Raw genomic sequence first — 20,457 nt, 5'->3', positions numbered from 1 at the left:
TGTGAAATGTTTTAGAATAAATTCAAACTTTTTCATTTCGTATCGTTCCGTGATTTAATGTGTTTCCAAGTTCAATTTCCTGAGTTCATATTTCAGTTTTTTGTTTTTGTTTTTTTTAATAAGCTTGGTTGATTATCAGTTTACTGTATTTTGTATTTACTGTATTCAGCAGTTACTGTATTCTGCCGGATAATGTAACTAAAGTTTTTTCTTGGACAATAATTCAGAGGAAGAAGAAAACCACCATTATGAAATTGAGACCACAACAGGATTACTAAGTAAACAAACAAACACACATTTTCTGCTCTTTCCATCTAGATTTTATTCTTCATCTTTCTGCTTATTTACATTCTTTTGATCCCCACTCTTTTTGCAGCTACGTGTCTCATCCATTACAAAATCTGCATTCTTGTTTTTTTAAGTCGTCTTTCTGTCCGTCTCCCAGCTACACCCCCCACCATCCTGTTACCATCCCCCACGATATCTTTCCATACCCGACCCCCTACGTCTCCAGCAAGTGTCACTCCAAAATCATCATTTGATTTGCTCTATGTCAAAGTCTATTGTGAGCTATCTCTCGCTTTCTCTCTCTCTATGTCTATCTGTCTGTCTATCTCTCTTCTTCTTCTGTATACACACACACACACATATATATATATATATATAATATATATATATGTATGTATATATGGAAGCAATAACAGAAACTGATACGTAGTCAAGCTATAGACTCGAACATATGGGGACCTCCGTGCTCAAGGGGCGTATGCGCCAAAAACAAAATTTCGAGAAATTTCCTTATATAAATCCTTGGAAGGGAAAGATTTTTTCCAAGAATGCCACCGTAAGAATCTTACGGTGGTATTCTTAAAAAAAAAATATTTCCTTATATAAATCCTTGGAAGGGAAAGATTCTTTTTGAGGATGACACCGTAAGAATCTTACGGTGGTATTCTTAGAAAATATTCTTTCCTTAAATAAATCTTATATAAATCCTTGGAAGGGAAAGATTTTTTTAAGAATACCACCGTAAGAATCTTACGGTGATATTCTTAAAAAAATTCTATCCTTATATAAATCTTATATAAATCCTTTGGGAGGGAAATATTTTTTTTAAGAATACCAACTCATGACTCCTCGACTGAATGTAATCTTGATTGTCTTCTGGGTCTCCGGTCTAGCCGGGACTTCTGCCTCAAGTGAATAAAATCATTTGACACATTGCAACATCAGGATCCACCAAATAACGATAAAGAAGTCAAAATGGTCAGGAGGGGGGGGGAGGAGGAGGAAGGAGGGAGGAGGAAGAAGGAGGGAGGTGGAAGAATAGGCACAATGATTCTCTCTCTCTCTCATATATATATATATATATATATATATATATATATGTATATATATATATATATATGTTTCATTAAAAGTGATGGCTAGTTGTGCATTAATGATTTTCTTAATGGTATTTTCCATATACCTTATTAAGGATTTGTTTTCCTTAGGAAGGAAATTTATGACTTGGCTGTATGTAGTCATATTAGCTAGACCGCGATTTCGGGTTCAAGACCCTTCTTCAGTAGCTATAGGGATAAGAATTAATCCAAAGATTCTAGTAAAGATCTAAGTTTTATACTAGAGTTCCTATACTTGCTAATCACTGGGGGAGGTCACCTGGTATTACGGGCAGGGACGAAATGTCACGTGCGCTAGGGAGCCTCCGGGTTTGTGTTGTGGCGGAATGTGGCGTTTTGTCTCGTAGTTGGACGAGTGGCGTTTTGTCTCGTATTGGCGTTTGTGGTGTTATGTCTCATGTTTTTATTTGTAACGGTTTGTCTCATGCTTGGAAGGGCATGACGACAATGAGGTTATCCCGTCGCCTCTCATACCACCTGACATCTGGAGCCCCTAAAAATCACTTAAGAGAAGCCCACGGCATAACACTAGCAAGAGAGACACTAGAGAAAAACACCGAGATTTTGGATTTATGTACTGACGATAGACGCCTCCCAATTTTAGAAGCGTTGTATATTAAAGAGTTGAGCCCAAACCTAAATGTACAAGCAGAAGACCTTAGAGCCCTTCCAAGCATGAGACAAACCGTTACAAATAAAAACATGAGACATAACACCACAAACGCCAATACGAGACAAAACGCCACTCGTCCAACTACGAGACAAAACGCCACATTCCGCCACAACACAAACCCGGAGGCTCCCTAGCGCACGTGACATTTCGTCCCTGCCCGTAATACCAGGTGACCTCCCCCAGTGATTAGCAAGTATAGGAACTCTAGTATAAAACTTAGATCTTTACTAGAATCTTTGGATTAATTCTTATCCCTATAGCTACTGAAGAAGGGTCTTGAACCCGAAATCGCGATCTAGCTAATATGACTACATACAGCCAAGTCATAAATTTCCTTCCTAAGGAAAACAAACATCACTTTTAATGAAACATGCATCAGAGAAAAACTCCTGCCCAAATACACTGACAGTATATATATATATTGTGTGTGTGTGTGTGTATCTACAGACAGGGCACACTGTTCATACACGTCCATGAAAATTCATGTACATGTTTAAGCATGTATACGAGTATGTATACTTCATAGGTCCCTTTGATATCATAAAGGCATTTTCGTTTTCTCCACTCCCTCCTCCTCCTCCTCCTCCTCCTCACAATTCAAAAGTCCTTCGGATGCAGAACACGTATATGGAAATTGGTTTGATACGCATCGACGCCTGATGGGTGCCAAAAAAGGGACTGTGGACTGTGGGTCACGACCCTTTTCCCCTCAGTTCACACAGAGGGAGATGGTGCCGGGGGCGGGGGGGGGAGGTCGTGCCGGAAGCTCAAGTCATATCGAGGGTCCAGAAATCGAATTAGGGGGAGGATCCGGGGATGAAGGACGGGAGAACGAGGAAGAGGAGAGAATCACACCACACACACGCGCACCTGCCTCTCGCCCGGGAGTGTACAGGAAAGGCACAAGAAACTGTACAAGACGTGGAAATTGACACTCAGGTAGCTGGGCAGGAATCCCTGATCTACGGAAAGACCGGAAGGTTCTCGGCTTCTGGGGAATGTCGTCGTCCTCTCTGCCTATCGACCTCAGACAGCCGGGGCAAATGGTAGCCACTAGATGTCGTTGGTATCTAACTGGAGATTTCATATAAAGGAAGCGAGGTCAAAGACAAACACATATGTATGTATGTATGTATGCATGTATGTATGTATGTATGTATGTATGTATACAAATTTGCGACAAAAGGCTAAACTACGCCTACGTGATTGCCGGAAACGAATATGACCGTAACTTAAAAGGACGAACTCCTCTACTAGTTCTCTCTTTCTCTCTCTCTCTCTCTATATATATATATATATATATATATATATATATATATATATATATATATATATATATATATATATGCCTCTCTCTCTCTAGATTTATATTGCGAAGATTCAAAATCCGTCAATAACGGAGAGCGGAAACGTGAATAGCTGACACCAGGAGCCACTTAGCTGTTACCAAAGCCACCATTTAATTTGTCCTGACGTGTTCACGCAGCCAGGGCAAGTGAGTGTCATCGGGAGCTACTAGAAATCGAACCCAGGCCCTCAGAACACTTACGGTGGTATTCTTAAAACAAATCTTTCCTTATATAAATCTTATATAAATCCTTGGAAGGGAAAGATTTATATAAGGAAATATTTTTTAAGAATACCACCGTAAGGTTTTTACCGTGGTATTCTTAAAAAATATTTCCTCATCTAAATCTTTCCCTTCCAAGGATTTATATAAGATTTATGTAAGGAAAGATTTTATTTTTAGAACAAGCGCCGGCTTCGCTACCACGGCTCGACTTGGATGCTTAGCCTGGGGCGCTGCTCGCTTCGCGAGCGGCCAATCAATCGTCTCCGTTGCCGTAACGTCAGCGTTCTCGGCCAATCAGTCGTGTCCGTTGCCGTGACGTCACCACTCTCGGCCAATCGGTTGTCCCCGTTGCCGTGACGTCACCATTCTCTCAGCCAATCAGGTTCTCGTGAACTGTTACCAAATCACCGTCACCGGCTAGATCATTTTGCCAAAAACAGGCATGTTAATTTTTTATTTATTTATTAATACCACCGTTAATTTGAATAATTTTTTGGGGTTAAACCAAGACTTTTTTTTTTCTTTTCTATCTTTAATCTGACCTCGTTATGAAACAAAGGTTTCCTGTTTGTCATGCTTTGTCATTGCAACTCATTGGTAAGATAAAAACCTATTGTCCAAGCATACAGAAGTGGAAGAGCCAAAAGAAGTATATAAATGGAAGTGTTTGTGACCATAACAGCACAAATGTTTTCGGGCAGAAAATACACTACCAGATTAACTCCAGTGAGCCAATTATCATGGGTGTTAGTGGTGGTAGTGGTAGTGGTGATGATGATGATGATGATGATGATGATTGATGATGATTGATGATGATTGATGATGATGATGATGGTGGTGGTGGTGTTGGTGGTGATGATGATGATGATGATGATGATGATGATGATAGTGATGATGATGATAGTGATGATGATGATAGTGATGATGATGATGATAGTGTTGGTGGTGGTAGTAGTAATACAAATTGTAGTTATCAAGGTATATAACTAGCAATATTAGCAACTGGAATAGTAGTATTCATAGTAATAATACCGGTGGTAGTAATAATGATAGTAACTGTAATAGTAAAAATGTCAGTACTCCTATTACTGGCTGCAATCTCTCACTGACCTTAGTAAAAACAAATTTGTTGGAATCGGTTTTTGAGGTCAGTTTAGTGATGACACTAAGCGGTCTGGACATGAGGCTGGCAGTCCTAAAGACGTCAATTGGATCTAGTGGTGGCAAGGTATTGGCTAACTGCATTAGAAGATATGAAAGAGTGAACATGAAGGAGGCAAAGGAAAATGATAAAGACATATTGATGGGAGGATACGGGTTTGCTTCTTGGAAAGATAAGGAATTGAGTGGAAAGAAAACGGACATTGAGGAGACAGAGTTTTATGTAAAGTATTTGATTTGCTTGATTTTCATTTATTATTTATCTGTCAATTTATTATTATCTACTATTTACCTTTTTGTTTATTATCTAACTATATCTATGCATTTATTTGTTTTATCTGTTATTATTTATATTATTATAATTTTGATTTATTTTTCTTTTATTTTATTTATCATTATTATTATTTTATTTCCGCATCCGACCTAGTTATGGACCAAAAGGTCTCCTGTCGGCATGCTCCTCCATTGTAATCCTTTGTAAGTAGTAGATAGCGTAAAATATGGAAGTAATGTATGGGGAATATGTTGTTGAATCTTATCACCCTGAGAGAATATGTTACACTAGTTAGCTCCATTCACATTGAGAGACGTTCCAACGTAGTCAACACTCCACATATACTGTTGTGAGGTATGAAGCATGTATACTCTTCCACTAGATAGACCGGTGATCCTGCAATGTGCCCAAAGACTGAAACACTTTATTTCATAAATAGGGCGATTACTTAGTGTATTTGGTACAAATGTGGAAAGCTGACTAGTAATAATGTGTGAATGTTGGTGTGAGTTTAGTGTGCTGAGGACAAATGTTGGAATTATAACTAGTGATAATGAAAATTAGAAACTTGTGAGGGGTATGAATTTGGAATTGTGACTAGTAATAATGTAAATTAGAAACTTAGAAGGCATGGGATGGGAACTTTGGGTCTTTTGAGGAGTGGAAGTTGCTACCAGGGGAAGATGTCTCTTTCTTTGCACCATTTCGCCAAATGACCTCATTACCAACTGGAGACAGGGGACGGAAGAAAGATATGTGTGTGTGTGTGTGTGTGTGTGTGTGTGTGTGTGTGTGTGTGTGTGTGTGTGTGTGTGTGTGTGTGTGTGTGTGTGTGTGTGTGTGTGTGTGTGTGAGAGCGATTCACCTTGGTCTTTTGGATCACGTGATCGACAGCTATTTCCCTCCCGGAAGAGAGCTCAGAGCTCGTATGACCGATCTATGGGTAATGCTATGACCTTACACGCACACACACACCCACGAGAGTTGGAGTAACGACTCGAAGCGCAGCGATACTGAAATAATTTCAGCCCTGGGCAGGATTCGAACCAGGTACCGCCGGCACCGCCGTACTGACAGTCTGGGACTCTACCAACCGCGCCATCGAGTTGTGTGTGCGTGTGTGTGTGTGTGTGTGTGTGTGTGTGTGTGTGTGTGTGTGTGTGTGTGTGTGTGTGTGTGTGTGTGTGTGTGTGTGTGTGTGTGTTTACCTTGTATCTTACGGGAAAGGGGAGCCAAGCTCGTGAAGTCCCGTCTCTGTATATCTCTCCATATCCAGTTTGCTCTTAAATTCTTGTATTGTTTTTGCACTGTTTTTTCATCCAATGTGTTCCATACATCTACCACTCTATGAGGAAAGCTGTTCTTTTTCAGGTCCCTTCTATAATTGTCCTTTTTAAGCTTCTTTCCATGTCCTCTTGTGTTCTTCCTATCCCAATTTAGCAAGTCAAGGACTTCCATGCCCTTCATAATTCTATAGATGGTCAAGAAGTCACCTCTTTCTCTTCTTTGTTCCAGAGTCGGCAACTCCAATTTTATCAGTCTTTTTTCATATGAATATTTTGAGAATTCTGGGGCCATCTTCGTAGCTGCTCTCTGGGTCCTCTCAATCTTCTTTATATTCTTTTTTGTATTGGGTGACTAGTGTCGCTGCATACTCCAATTCCCTATACATAAAGTTGAATATTCACCAATAAGCTAATACCTATGTGTATGAAAATAGCAGTTACCGACAAGAATTCGAAAGAACTGTCATAATTAAGCGAAATGTCGAACCAATAAAGGCTCCATTTTCACGTTTCACATGTTTCCACGTATCTTCGTATTTCAACAGTAATAACTTTTCTTCCATAACAGACAGGAAAGATGAAAGCTAATTATTGCGTTTTACATCACCGTGCGACTTTCTTTTCCAGAAACGTCAAGATTCCAGCCCTGAACGACTCCCAGTACATCGGTATGAACGTCTATAACGTCGTTCTGACGTCTATCACCGTCATCGTGGCTGCCAATGTCATTCATGAGCGGACGACGTTGGCCTACGTACTCATCACAACTCTCATTTTCATTTCAACGACGACGACTCTTTGTCTGCTTTTTATCCCAAAGGTAAACAAACGAGATGACGTCATGTCGGTGTTCCTGCAAATTCCAAATAATATCTTTGACTCTATTTCGTTGTCTGGATTTATCTTTATTTCTCATTACTTTATTTTGTTTTTGTTTATTTATTTATCTATTATTCTATTTACTTGTTTATCCATTTATTCATTTATTCATTTGTGAGCATAGTTACAGCTGTTTCTGATCTGTCTGGTAACAAATGAAACATTTGAAAATTTTAGGTCTTATTGCAAGGTCTAGTGTGAGTCAGAATGTCTAGAAATATCTTTCAGTGTCTGAAACGTATATCTGAACTTCTATTTGTTTCTAAACAGCTCGGCCACAAATGGATATTGTTATGGAATCGTATTTTTTTTTTATTGTAAGTTTATTTATAGTGTTTGTGAGATACGAGTTTAGGTTTGTACATTTTTTTTTTTTTTTTGTGATGATTACATTTCACGCTCTAACCATATCCTTTGCCAAGGGGGCGTAACAGGTTCATTTTCTGGCGACCGTACACGTGAGCACGGTGCATTCTTAGTTAATATGTAAATGTGTCTGAAAATCCATCTGTCTCTATATATCTGCCTATCTGTCTGTCTGTCTCTAATTTCTCTCTCTCTCTCTCTCTCTCTTTCTATGTGTATGCGTGTGTGTGTGTGTGTGTGTGTGTGTGTGTGTGTGTGTGTGTGTATGTGTAAGGTCACAGCATCATTCATATATCAGGCTATCAAGCACTGAACTCTCATGCAGGAGGGAAAGGACTGCCAATCATATGTCCAACACACACACACACGCACAAACACACACACACACACACACACACACACACACACACACACACACAACCAAACTGTAAAGAACAAAAGAACCCAATTACATTCATTACTGTTATTAGGATCTTCTTATGGTGGTGATGCATGTGGAATCACTCTGAAGAAAACTATTTTTTCTCTTTTCTTCTTCTTCTCCTCAGATATTGACTTTGCGGGCTTTTTTTCTTTCTTTTCTTCTTCTTCTCCTCAGATATTGACTTTGCGGAGACATCCAGACGGGGACCCGATAGTCGAGAGTATGGGCCTCAAGATCCAGTCCAACACAAGAAGGTAGGTGGCTTTCAAGTGTCTTCGGGTGCCCTATAAGGGATTTCTCCTCATCTTTCCTATTTTACTCGTGTGTGGACGAGTAATAGAGTCACCGTGTAATGAAGCAGAAAGAATGAAGAAAGATTAGTAAAAGAGGTGTGGAAGGGAGAGGTAGAAGGAGTGAACATAAGAGGGCGATCAAGGATGAGATGGATGGATGGGGTAATAGGGGCATTGGGAAAGAGAGGAATGTCTGCTGAGGAAGGACGGGAGAGGATAGAAGATAGGGGTGAATGGAGAATGGTTGTGTATGGTTAATACTGTGAGGCATGGTGGGGAGGGAGTATGTGTGAAAAATAAACTGACGCAGCCCGAAGGGATTTTTCCCCGTCTTCTCCATTTCTGCATGAGGGGAAGGAGAGGGAGGGTCACCGATTTAATGAAGCGGCATTGTTGTGGATGTGCTGTCTTACGACACTACTTCTGACCAAGGTCAGTGACCGAGATGCAGGGATGACCAGTCCTCCAGGAGGAGCCAAGATAAGAGGGAGGGAGGGGGGTGAATGGGAGTGGAGTATGTGAGGATGGAATGGCTGGGAGTGGATTTTATGATTTTGTTTTTTGGCTACCTCCCTTGTAAGGGGGAAGAAGCCTTTGGTGTATATATATATATGTATATACATACATATATATATATATATATATATATATATGTATGTATGTATATATATATATGTATGTATGTATATATATATATATGTATGTATATATAAGCCCTTGATATAACGGATGATATGGGGACAGGGGTCAGTCGTTATATCCAAAGGTCCGTTATAACCGAGGACCCGTTATATCCGATGGAAATAGCGGACAGATCCGTCATGTCCCGAAGTTTGTCCGGTATCAGAAATTAGTAGGATAAGAAATTTATGCACACACACACACACACACACACACACACACACATATTATATATATATATATATATGTGTGTGTGTGTGTGTGTGTGTGTGTGTGTGTGTGTGTGTGTAAGTCATTGTCGCACTTATCATGAGGATGCCTGGTTCGAGTCCTGGGCAGTACCACATTTCAATTTCAAGCATACTGGCCTTTGATGGCTTAGAATTAAAGTGCATTGTGGTTGTTAAAATGTATCTCTAATCACTGGGACCCATTCAGTGTTGTACATATATATATATATATATATATATATATATATATATATATATATATATATATATATATATAATGTATGTATGTATGTATATAAGCCTGAATACTTGCTCACCCTCAGACTAATGACGGAGGACAAGCGAGAGAAGTACTACCGGGCAGAGGTCCAGAATCGGGTGTATCGGCGCGAGCTGCAGCAACGCGAGCAGGACCTGGCGAAGCTGCAACGCAAACTAACAGCCGCCGACCGTCCAGGCTCGTCCGATACGTCTGCGTCCGGTGACGCCGCTTCAAGAAAGGTAACACTCGTTCTGATGCATTTTGGGTCAGGTGTCCGCGTGAATCAAGGGACGGAGGGATTTCGACTCCGGGTGGTTCCTATGTAACCCCGGGTTCGAGTCCCATCAGCTACGGATTCTTGACCTAATGTACGAGGTCCAAGTACACAGGGCAAAGGTAGCGAGTTCGGTGGACGTTGGGCGTCTGCTGGCGTAAGCGCTTCATGAGAGTCTGAAACATTTTCTTGTAAGGACGTCACCTCATCGGAACAGAATCGCTTGGCGTCAGCCAGGATAGATTTAGTAAAGGACGCCATCATCTTGCAACACTTAGCAACTTATGAATTTCCTCCTCTGTGCCGCCAGGCAATTTTATTCAGTCGAGGGGGAACCTCCCTGTTCTACGAACTGGTTAATTAATCTTTAGCATGTCCCTAAATTTGCCCTTAGACCAGCGTTTCCCAACATCTTCCGACCATAGCAACCCCTGTTGCCATGTCTAAGCAGTCCAGCACCCGTATCTTGTTATTAGAAGGATAAAAGAAAGTGAAGTGTACTGCTTGATGATTTATCTTCTTGATTCCTTAGAACTGGAACAAATTGACAATATTGTTTGTAGAAGAAATAAGAACACCCTAGAAAAATAAAATATCATAGAAAAAGTCAGATATGCACAACTGGGTAATCAATGATACATATATCAATGTGATTTTTGTGTGCATCACTTCCCAGCACCCCCTATAACATAACATAAGAACATAAGAATAAAGGAGACTGCAAGAGACCATATGGCCTACACTAAGCAGCTCCGTTAATTGATTTCAGCAGCACCAGGCTAGGAAACGCTGGCTTAGAGTGTCCGTAGCGTGTCCTTAAGTGTGTTCCTATTGTGTCCTTACTAACATCTCCACTCTCTTTTCCAGGGATCTATAGCCTCCAGTGGATCGGAGAGATCGACCAATTAGAGTGTCCGTAGCGTGTCCCTAAGTGTGTCCCTATTGTGTCCCTACTAACATCACTCCCTTTTCCAGGGATCTCTAGCCTCCAGTGGATCGGAGAGATCGACCAATTAGAGTGTCCGTAGCGTGTCCTTAAGTGTGTTCCTTCGTGTCTCTACTAACATCTCCACCTTAAGTGTATTCCTATCGTGTCCCTACTAACATCACTCTCTTTTCCAGGGATCTCTAGCCTCCAGTGGATCAGAGAGATCGACCAAGGGCGGGGTCGCGATGGGGCCCAGGGTCCTGCAGGAGGCCCTGGCGGCCTCTAAGTTCCAGTACCTGCACAGCGACGACACCCTGGCCCGGAAGGCGAAGAAGGCGCGAATGGTGAGATCCCTACACAGGTCTCTGCCTTCACTGGCCTTGTCCTGCCCCGCGAGTCCGCGACTTCCCGGCGACGGGGCTGAGGATGACAGTGACGATTCGAGTAGCTCGGACATGTGCCAAAGGGGGGAAGGGGGTCGCCAGGGGAGGTGTTATGGGCGAGGGAAGACGGTCCCTGACTCCCCACATCCGCTCCAGAGGTCCCGTTTGGTGAAACGGTTCGAGTTGCCTCTGATGACCGAGAAGGAGAACACGGACGGGATCGTGGACTTGTGTTACACGTTGAACTTCTCGACGCCTCTGCTGCACCAAGAACAAGACGCCCCGTTCTCCGTGAGCGCCCAGGTGCAGCAGCAGGAAGCGAGTGAGGAGAGAGGTCCCTCTCACGGGATGGTGGCTTCTCACGGACGCTCCTCTAGTGATATTCGTCTCCACCTTGAGTGTTCTAGCCTCGTCCCGGGCGAGACTCCCGGCCCGGTCGTCACGTACCGGGTCAACGATCTCGACGTTCTCTGCCCGAAGCCACTCGACGTCATCGGGTCCACACGACCCAAGCCGAGGTTCCTGACCAGCGTCGCGGAAGTCCATCCTCAGCCTCCAAGCCCCTCTCACCCGAGGAGGGAGGACCCCGGGAGAAGCCTCGGGGGATCTCCCAGGGACGTCAAAAACAAGAAGTTCTCTATCAGGAAGCGGAGAGAAAGTGAGAAGGAGAAAACGGTAGTCAATGCGACCAGAGCGAGCGGACATATGTTCTCTGCTGTCATTGTACATCATGTTCCGCATCTCCAGGCATAGCATCACTAGCCCCTCCGTTCCTGAGTATCTTCGTGAAACATAGGGCCATACTATGGACCAAAAGGTCTCCTGTCGGCCTATGTAATCCTTTGTAATCCCTTCCGCCAGTCCTGGCGAATATTTCCTAACATTAAAAAGTAAATCTTCAAAAACTTCACTGGTCGTACATATGAAAATCACCCATGGATTTTGTAAGATGAACCAACAATCTAGATGACTTGAACTAGAACACTTAGTAAATTTCTACGTTCTAATAGTAGAGAGCGTTCCCCCAGGGCTGGCGAAAGGTTTACGAAAGCGTGGATTCAAAGGGAGAACTTTAAAATAAATAAAAAAAATCGTCCCAGTCCCGACGAACGCTTTCTGTCATTAGGAAACAGAATCTTAACCCATTAAACTCCGATGACAAGATGTCTTGTCATTTGGTCAAATAAAACAAAAAATCATAAAACACCAAAATGTTTGATCAAACACCAGAAAAATATGACGTCAGTCCTCGCTTCGCGTCATATTTTTCTGGTGTTTGATCAAACATTTTGGTGTTTTATGATTTTTTGTTTTATTTGACCAAATGACAAGACATCTTGTCATCGGAGTTTAATGGGTTAATTGGCTACACCCTAAGATAACTACCGATAGATTCTATAGTAACCCAGGGAACCCGATAAATTTAACCAGAAATTGAGATTAAAATTTACCTTCTAATGGTAGAAAACGTTCACCAGGGCTGGAGAAATGTTTACAAGTTCGGCCACAAGTCTCCTTCGGAACGTCAGGGGTCAATCAAGGTAGCCTAAGCCCCTTTGCTAACAATGGGACAACAAACATCTACATTAAATCGCACTACGTTAAGCAGGTTAAAAGATAAATATCTATTAATAAATACATACTTATGAGTGTCCGTGGGTGCGTGTATGTGTGTGTGTGTGTGTGTGTGTGTTTGTGTTTGTGTGTGTGTGTGTGTGTTTGTGTAAGTACGTGCGTGAGTGTATGTGTATATTTGTGTGCGTGCGTGCCTGCGTGCTTGCATGAATGCACGTTCGAGTGTGTGTGTGTGTGTACGTACATGTATGTGTGCATGCGTATGCGTGCGTGTAAGTATGCATGTGTGTGTGCGTTTGCATTTGTGTACCTATGTGTACCCTCGTGTGTGTATATGTAAATATGTATATACATCAAAATCCACTTACTTAGATGCGCACACCGTTTGAATATTAATAAGATTAACTTTCTATGTGATGTCAGAGCTAGCACTGGTAGTGAATAAGTGTACATTAAGAGACGACATAGTTCCCTGTACTCGGCCTCCTATTGGGTGGTTTGCAGAGGGGGAAATGCAAATCAGCCAATGGCGTGTCAGTACAAGAAGAAATTTAACACATCCACTGCCAGGAAAGCAGTTTCTCATCGTTTTACAAACTATACATGATAATCAATTTATACTCACTACATAAGATAATGATAAAGCACTTTGAATACTTAATGTAAAAAAAAAATAGGTGGTAGACAAAGGAGTTCTTATATGTGTTTAATCTGATCCATTCTAGGGGTGATCTATCTCTATTGTAGTGTTCTCTCAACCCTGACCAAGCTAGTTACCTAAAGACCACTTGCCCATGTAGTACAAGGAAGCACAGGTGTATTTTTGTAACATGAAATATTGTGCATTGACCGAGAAAACACATTCTATTCATATCTTTAGGTGTACGTGCTTGTAAATATACATGTCTAAGTGATATACATTGTAAATAACATTAATGACGTTCTTCTGGATATCAGGGTATTATACCAAATATATTTTGTGAAATAGGGCTATCGGGAAATGGTTATATATGTATGTATATATGTATACATTTGTAGATATGCTTATATATATATGCATATATATATTATATATATATATATATATATACATATATATATGTATATATATACATATATATACAGATATATATGTATATATATACATATATATACAGATATATATGTATATATAAATATATATGTATATATACATATATATATAGATATATATGTATATATACATATATATATACAGATATATGTATATATACATATTATATATACATATATATATATATATATATATATATATATGTATATATACCTTATGTGATACTGTCTTAGCAAACTACCATAGCTTTAAGTGTAACAAGTCTTTTACTAGAAATCAATACTATTGAATAAGTCTTTACCTACAAGTATTATCAATCTTGCTCTTCTCAGCCTGGTGGTATACTTTATCCATTTTATTCTTGCTAAAGCCAAATAATGTTATTCGGACGAGGTCCAACTTTGTGATGGAAAAAAATAAATAGATAAATAAATAGATAAATAATAATGATAGGATATATAAATAAACGAATGCATCATGTGGGGTTAACTGGAATAAAACAAGTGGAGTATGTCGCCATTTTGAAAAGATTAAGACTCTCTGTGGACTTTTCGTATGTATAGATTCCTCACACTGACAAGCCAAGTCCGGACTGAAAGTCATCTGGACGTTGCCTATTTTTATTCTGACTCTTGTACGACACAAATTCCGGGAACGGGCTCTCTGTATGTTGTTGCATACATACTAGGATTTTTTTTATGAGTGTGATGAACTTGCTTCTTCGTTTTCAAAAGATGATGACCAGTTCGCAGTTCTACCTGATCTCGCTGTATAATTTCTTATGAATAAACTCTGCGCTTCTGTGTTGTTTTAGAATATCATTTGCCACCTACTTTTTATGTGTGTGATGAATTTGCTTCTTCATTCTCAAAAGATGATGACCAGTTCGCAGTTCTACCTGATCTCGCTGTATAATTTCTTATGAATAAACTCTGCGCTTCTGTGTTGTTTTAGAATATCATTTGCCACCTCCTCTAGATCTTGATATTATCATCATTATCAAATGGGATCATGTTGCTTTACTCACAGGAAAATGCGGTTCTTTATTCTTCTTCCAGGCAAGCCACTTCAAACAGTTCTCGAAAGGAGCAATCGACTTGTCCCAGCCACAACAGCTGTTGGCGTCGACATTCGTCTCCACCGACTGTTGTCTTTTGTGCAGACAACCTCGTCAGTGGGATCATCATTATCATCAATTGAGGTAATACAACAGGGAGCGCATTCCTTCACTCACATGCCGACGCCAGCCTATCTGGACAAACTCCCATGCAGAAACCCTTCTATCCCACTCCAAACAACTCTCATCAGGTTCGATCCACTTGGTCCCAGACATGAATTCTGTGGTCGTCCCCTTCGTCTCCTCCTCCATTGAGGGTTGTCTTTTGTGGAGACAACGCTGAATAGGATCAACATCAGGGAAACGTGACACATGATGCCCATATAGTTGACGTTCACGAATTATGCTGAAGGTAGCTGACCCAGACCAGGTCTCACAGTACAGTCTCTGGTTTGATACGAAGTCATTCCAGTGATACACCATCATTCTCCGAAGGCTCTTGGTACCAAAGACATCGATACACCTCTTCACAGTGGGATCAGCATCAGGAAACCGTGATACATGCCCCTATATCCGAGGTTTACCTTCACGGAACAATCACTGTTTTAATACAAAGTCATACTAACAATACCCCAATGATTCTTCTAAGGCACTTGATACTAATGATGTCGATACGCTTCTTCAACTCCGTATTCATTGTCCATGTCTCACAGCCAAGACGGAGAGCACGAGTGATCTAAGACTTGGCTCTCGATCTTCCTACATAAATATCGATAACGTCAAATACTCGTGGTCTGAGAAGAAAACATGATGGAATGGTGTGCCACTCTCTCTGCCTAAACCCTCGCTAACGCCCTCTGGAGGAAACTGCGACTGGCAACAGGTACAGTCTCACCCCAACAACACAACAGGCAGAGGTACTGGCACAGTAATTTGCGGACCACTCCACTGCCCAGCACTCCCTCCCTGTCAGCCAGGAGCAGCACCTGTTCTGAAAGGGTAGAGAGGACGTTGTCCACACTGCCCTTGGACAAGTTGCCCGTCTGGATTCTTCACACTCGAGGAGCTCCACAGAACTCATAAGAAGGGTAAGGATGCTGTTCTAGGTGGTGACAGTATTTCTTATTCCTTCCTAGAGCCAGCTGGAGCCAGCTGGCAGACCTGGCAATCTCCAATGTTTCTTGGGAAGCAGAACGGCTACTTGATGACTGGGAGAAGCCGGATGTGGTGTCGATTCCCAAACCCAAGGACCCACACAGCTACAAACCGATCTCGCTCACATCCTGCATTTGCAAGACCGCTGGGTGGGCGGTCCTGAATCGCCTCCTGTGGTAGATGGAACCACTCCATCACAATATGTATGTTTTTTATAAAAGAATCAGCACAACGGACTGTGAGGCATTCCTTCAATGGTCAACCTACCATTGCGATGTTTTCTGGATTTGGAAAAAACATTCAAGTGAAAGCTTCTGCCACTCGTACATCCTTGACCACCAAGGGGGTCTAAAGCAAACTCCTGTCCTGAGTTGCAAATTGCCTTACGGACAGAATGGCACGAGTGAGCTTCCATGGACAGCTATCCTCATACTACAGGATGGAAAATAGTACCCTGAAGGGGGACCTTTTTAATCCTACCCTCTTTAACTTGCTCTTTTAGAACCTGGTTTTCTTCAAGCTCGGCGAAGGTGTTTACTTCATCTATCATGCGGATGATCTTGTGCTGAAGATCACGGGGGGTGGGGGGGGTGGCTGCCTTTTTCAAAGAGCTCAACGGACACTCAATTGCCTCTATAAGGAATGCAAACGGCTTGGACGGAAGATCTCGACTGCCAAAACCAGAGCAATGAGTCTGAGGACGTGCATACAACAACAATACTCTTTACTATTCAAGGCAACGTACTCACCTGGGTGCCTATGTGTCAATATTTGTGCATCTGGATCGACTCCATGCTCTCCTTCGCTCCGGAAGTCAGGTATCTCCGTGAAGCCGTGAAAACGAGATTAAATCTCAGAGACATGACGAGACTGCGGCTGTGTGCCGAGCAGAAGGGGTGCGTTCGGTGGTGGACTATGCTGTTGTGGCTCTCATCTCCCTTATGTCGTGGGACAAGCTCAAAGTCCTCCGCACCATCACCGCGGCCTCTCCAACGACCCATGTGGAGAATCTTAGATAGGAGACGGAAGTCACTTCTCTTCGCCTACGAGCAGAGAGACTTTCTTCCTGTCTTCTCATTTGGCTTCTGACCGGTCCAAGGGAGAATGAAGTCAAGGCCTCCTTTCTGAATGCCATGGACGTAGAGAGAGACCCCACCGGTCACTCCTGGAAGGATCCGCGCTTTTGGATTCCGGGAACTGGTTTGTCGTCGAGCTCTGAACAGACCTCATCTAGGTGATACGCCCATACCTCCCCCGTGACAATCTCCCTGCGCCATCTTCCAAATCTTCTACCTCACCACGAGGAAGGCTGACTGCGACCCGGCACGATTACGGCCCATGATTCTCGTAACCGTAAGTTCCATCACTCCCTATGCGAGGTCGTCATACCACACTGACGGTTATGTGTACCTCCCTCACAGAAGTGTGTGACACGGCTTTTGTAACCGCCGATATGGTGACCGCACTATGGAGTGTGAGTGACGGTGGCTCCACTCTACAGAAGAAGTTTAGTTTGTTGCCATCTTCAAGGCTCTGGATCAGGCCCTTTCTGCTGGGCAAGGGGGGAGTCATGATTCACGCAGACTCAAGGAGTGCTATTGACGTCATCCAGTCGGGAAAAAACAACGGATGACTTCTACTTAACGACGTCAATACAACATTCGCTGAACCCCTTTCACCGGCAAGTGAGGTCTGCAAGGGGGGAGTCATGATTCACGCAGACTCAAGGAGTTCTATTGACGTCATCCAGTCGGGAAAAAACAACGGATGACTTCTACTTAACGACGTCAATACAACATTCGCTGAACCTCTTTCACCGGCAAGTGAGGTCTGCAAGTGGGGAGTCATGATTCACGCAGACTCAAGGAGTGTTATGGACGTTATCCAGTTGGGAAAAAAACAACGAATGTCTTCTACTTAACGACGTCAATACAACATTCGCTGAACCTCTTTCACCGGCAAGTGAGGTCTGCAAGGGGGGAGTCATGATTCACGCAGACTCAAGGAGTGCTATTGACGTCATCCAGTCGGGAAAAAAACAACGGATGACTTCTACTTAACGACGTCAATACAACATTCGCTGAACCTCTTTCACCGGCAAGATAAGTCTGCAAGGTTTCCCTGAATCCCCAGTCATAATGGGATTACAGGAAACACTATTGCGGATGCTACTCCCAAGGGAGCGACGAGGTTCAGCAGCATCACACTACCCCCTGACGCCCACGATCACACAGACCAAAGGCGTCCCAATGAAAAATACCAGATTGACGGCCAGGGCCGATCATAGCAGCTCTACTGCTTCTTTGGCCTCAGCACAGTGGTACTACCTCGTCACTAGGTACGAGGCCATCCACCTGCCTCATGGTAGAAGGGGCGGAAGCTATCTTCCACAGGATCCACCTTGGATATCGTTGTGGGTGGCAAATGTTACACACAGGTAGAGACAACCATGGACACTGCAAACTTTGTGCTACTGCGATCCAATGGCCCCCCAACCACTACCTGCTAAAGTGCAGAGTCCCTGCCATTCTTCTCCTAGGCCCCAGTCTGCCCCTCACCTCACAGGGAGAGGCATGGCATCTCGCCATACCCCTTTCCGAGGTAACCTTCCGCTTCCTGAAGGCCCGCCTTCCCCCTGACACTGCCTAAGGTCACAGTGTGCCCTCCCTTCCTGATCTTCTCCGGGTACCACTACTCCTAACAGTGGCATAACGTGGATACCGCCCTCTGAGTTCATGCATCATAGACAATGACAAGGACAGTGGCCTTCGTGATGGTCTACAATGGCACTGATCGACAACTATGTCCAATACCCAGTCCATAAAGATGTTGAAAAATTTCGGGGCGTGAACACACCCCTCTCTCGCTCCTGAAATATAAGGCGAAAATGCGGATACGCATCTTCTACAATTCACAGTACACTCTGTTCCAGAGTACAAACCGGACATCAGTTCAATCATCCTCACGGAATCCCCATTACATTAAGTCAAACGGCTGGAAATAACCCATGTTGAAACTCACGTTAGTGTTCCACAAAAACATGAAGCGCTAAAATTAGATCCCTTCTTGATTTGCCTGGCGTGATCCTTCATCCACAAGGAGTAGAAATATATGTTAGGAACACCAAATGGGTGTGGGATGGGTGAAAGTTTGGTGTTCCACACATTCACTTGTTTAACTCTTGTAGAATTTGCTCTTATTTTCTTTTGGAATATGTATGTCTTCTCCATTTTCATTAATTATCTCCTTTATTAGAAAGAAAGCCCATTTTAGTATATATACATATATATATATATATATATATATATATATATATATATATGATTTCAAGAAGTCTACAGCGACAATGGCGTTGTTGATTTTATATTGGAGCTTTAATTTCTCTCGTGCAACAAGTTTCTGTGTTGGTTCCAAATAGCTGAGGTGTCCAAAAGACATTAGGTGCGGTTTTCCCTTTTTAATTTCTCCGATACGTATTTCGACCTTACTCAGTCATCCTCAGGGAGGGAGTAACAATGGTTGGTGATTACATGGGTTTAAATACAGGCCGTACATTGGCCGAACACTGGGAGAGGTCATTTCGTGTAGCCGTGATCCGTAGCGCTGCGTACGTGGAAGTAGCAACTTCCATGTGGATTGTGGAAAGGGGTGTTATTGTTTGTGTTATGTGCGTCTACTGCTTGGGAGTGTGGTTGTGGGCATGAGTTGTATGTTAATGGAAGGTTTCTCGATGTATATGTTCACTGCTTCGGCCATCTTAAGGCGAAGGGGGTAGTGAACTTTGTAGATTATTTTAGTGTTTTCGTTTAGTGTTTGTCTGGTGATGGTTGTTTTGTGTTCTTTTGTCATGTGTGTTTTGATGGCGCCATTCTGGAGGTGGTATGTGAGTCTTTTGGATAGGGTCATAGAAGTCATGCCAATGTATGAGGAGGTGCGGTGCTGACAATTACCGACAGGACAATCAAACATATACACGACGTTGACTTCTTGTAGAAGAGGGTTGGGGGGCTGGCTGTTGTTCATCATAACCAGGGTGTGTGTTTTGGAGGTTTTGTAGTAAGTTGCCTAAGTTGAACCTGACTAAGCTCACAAAGGAGACGCTGCGGGACATAATCCCCTTCACCAGCACTACTCCAGACACTGTCCAGTCTAACGATAGTGCATCCTCCTCCTCCTCCGACAGCGAAGTGCTAACCCTCCAAGCCCCTAAGGCCAACTAAGCTTCCTCTCAAAACTCCCTCCAGTTAGTGGGACTCACTGAAGACAACTATTCCTATGGATAGATTGGATTTACGTGTGTTCTACCAGAACGTCCGTCACTGGACCCCACAAAGGACCAGCACCTTGTTAGAGATTGCTAGACACGGTCCTGATGTCATTTGTTTGACTTCGATGGGTGATCCAGCCCCCAACTCTCTTCCCAAGATTCAAGGCTTCAATACTTGGAGTCGGGGTCTTGCTTTGCACTCGGGCGTCTGTATTTT

General features: G+C 42.7%; 1 protein-coding gene across 2 annotated transcripts in view; it reads left to right on the top strand.

Annotated features, from left to right (window-relative positions):
- Positions 1-12,286, top strand: part of LOC143036878 (uncharacterized) — a 393,874-nt gene extending 381,588 nt beyond the window's left edge. Inside the window, exons 13-16 of one of the 2 annotated variants that reach the window (XM_076204789.1) lie at positions 7,001-7,193; positions 8,217-8,296; positions 9,570-9,747; positions 10,905-12,286. In XM_076204789.1, the coding sequence (XP_076060904.1) occupies positions 7,001-7,193; positions 8,217-8,296; positions 9,570-9,747; positions 10,905-11,846 (1,393 nt within the window). In that variant the 3' untranslated portion in view covers positions 11,847-12,286. Of the gene's footprint in view, positions 1-7,000; positions 7,194-8,216; positions 8,297-9,569; positions 9,748-10,757 lie in introns of both variants that reach the window. The other variant, XM_076204798.1, reaches the window with a different exon arrangement.
- The last annotated feature ends 8,171 nt before the right edge of the window (positions 12,287-20,457 follow it).

Source organism: Oratosquilla oratoria, chromosome 2 (assembly GCF_046742065.1).
Source record: "Oratosquilla oratoria isolate Oo_2021 chromosome 2, ASM4674206v1, whole genome shotgun sequence".
Taxonomy (NCBI): Eukaryota; Metazoa; Arthropoda; class Malacostraca; order Stomatopoda; family Squillidae; genus Oratosquilla; species Oratosquilla oratoria.
Note: the sequence above shows the minus strand (reverse complement) of the source record. Positions and strands in the feature narration are given on the sequence as shown.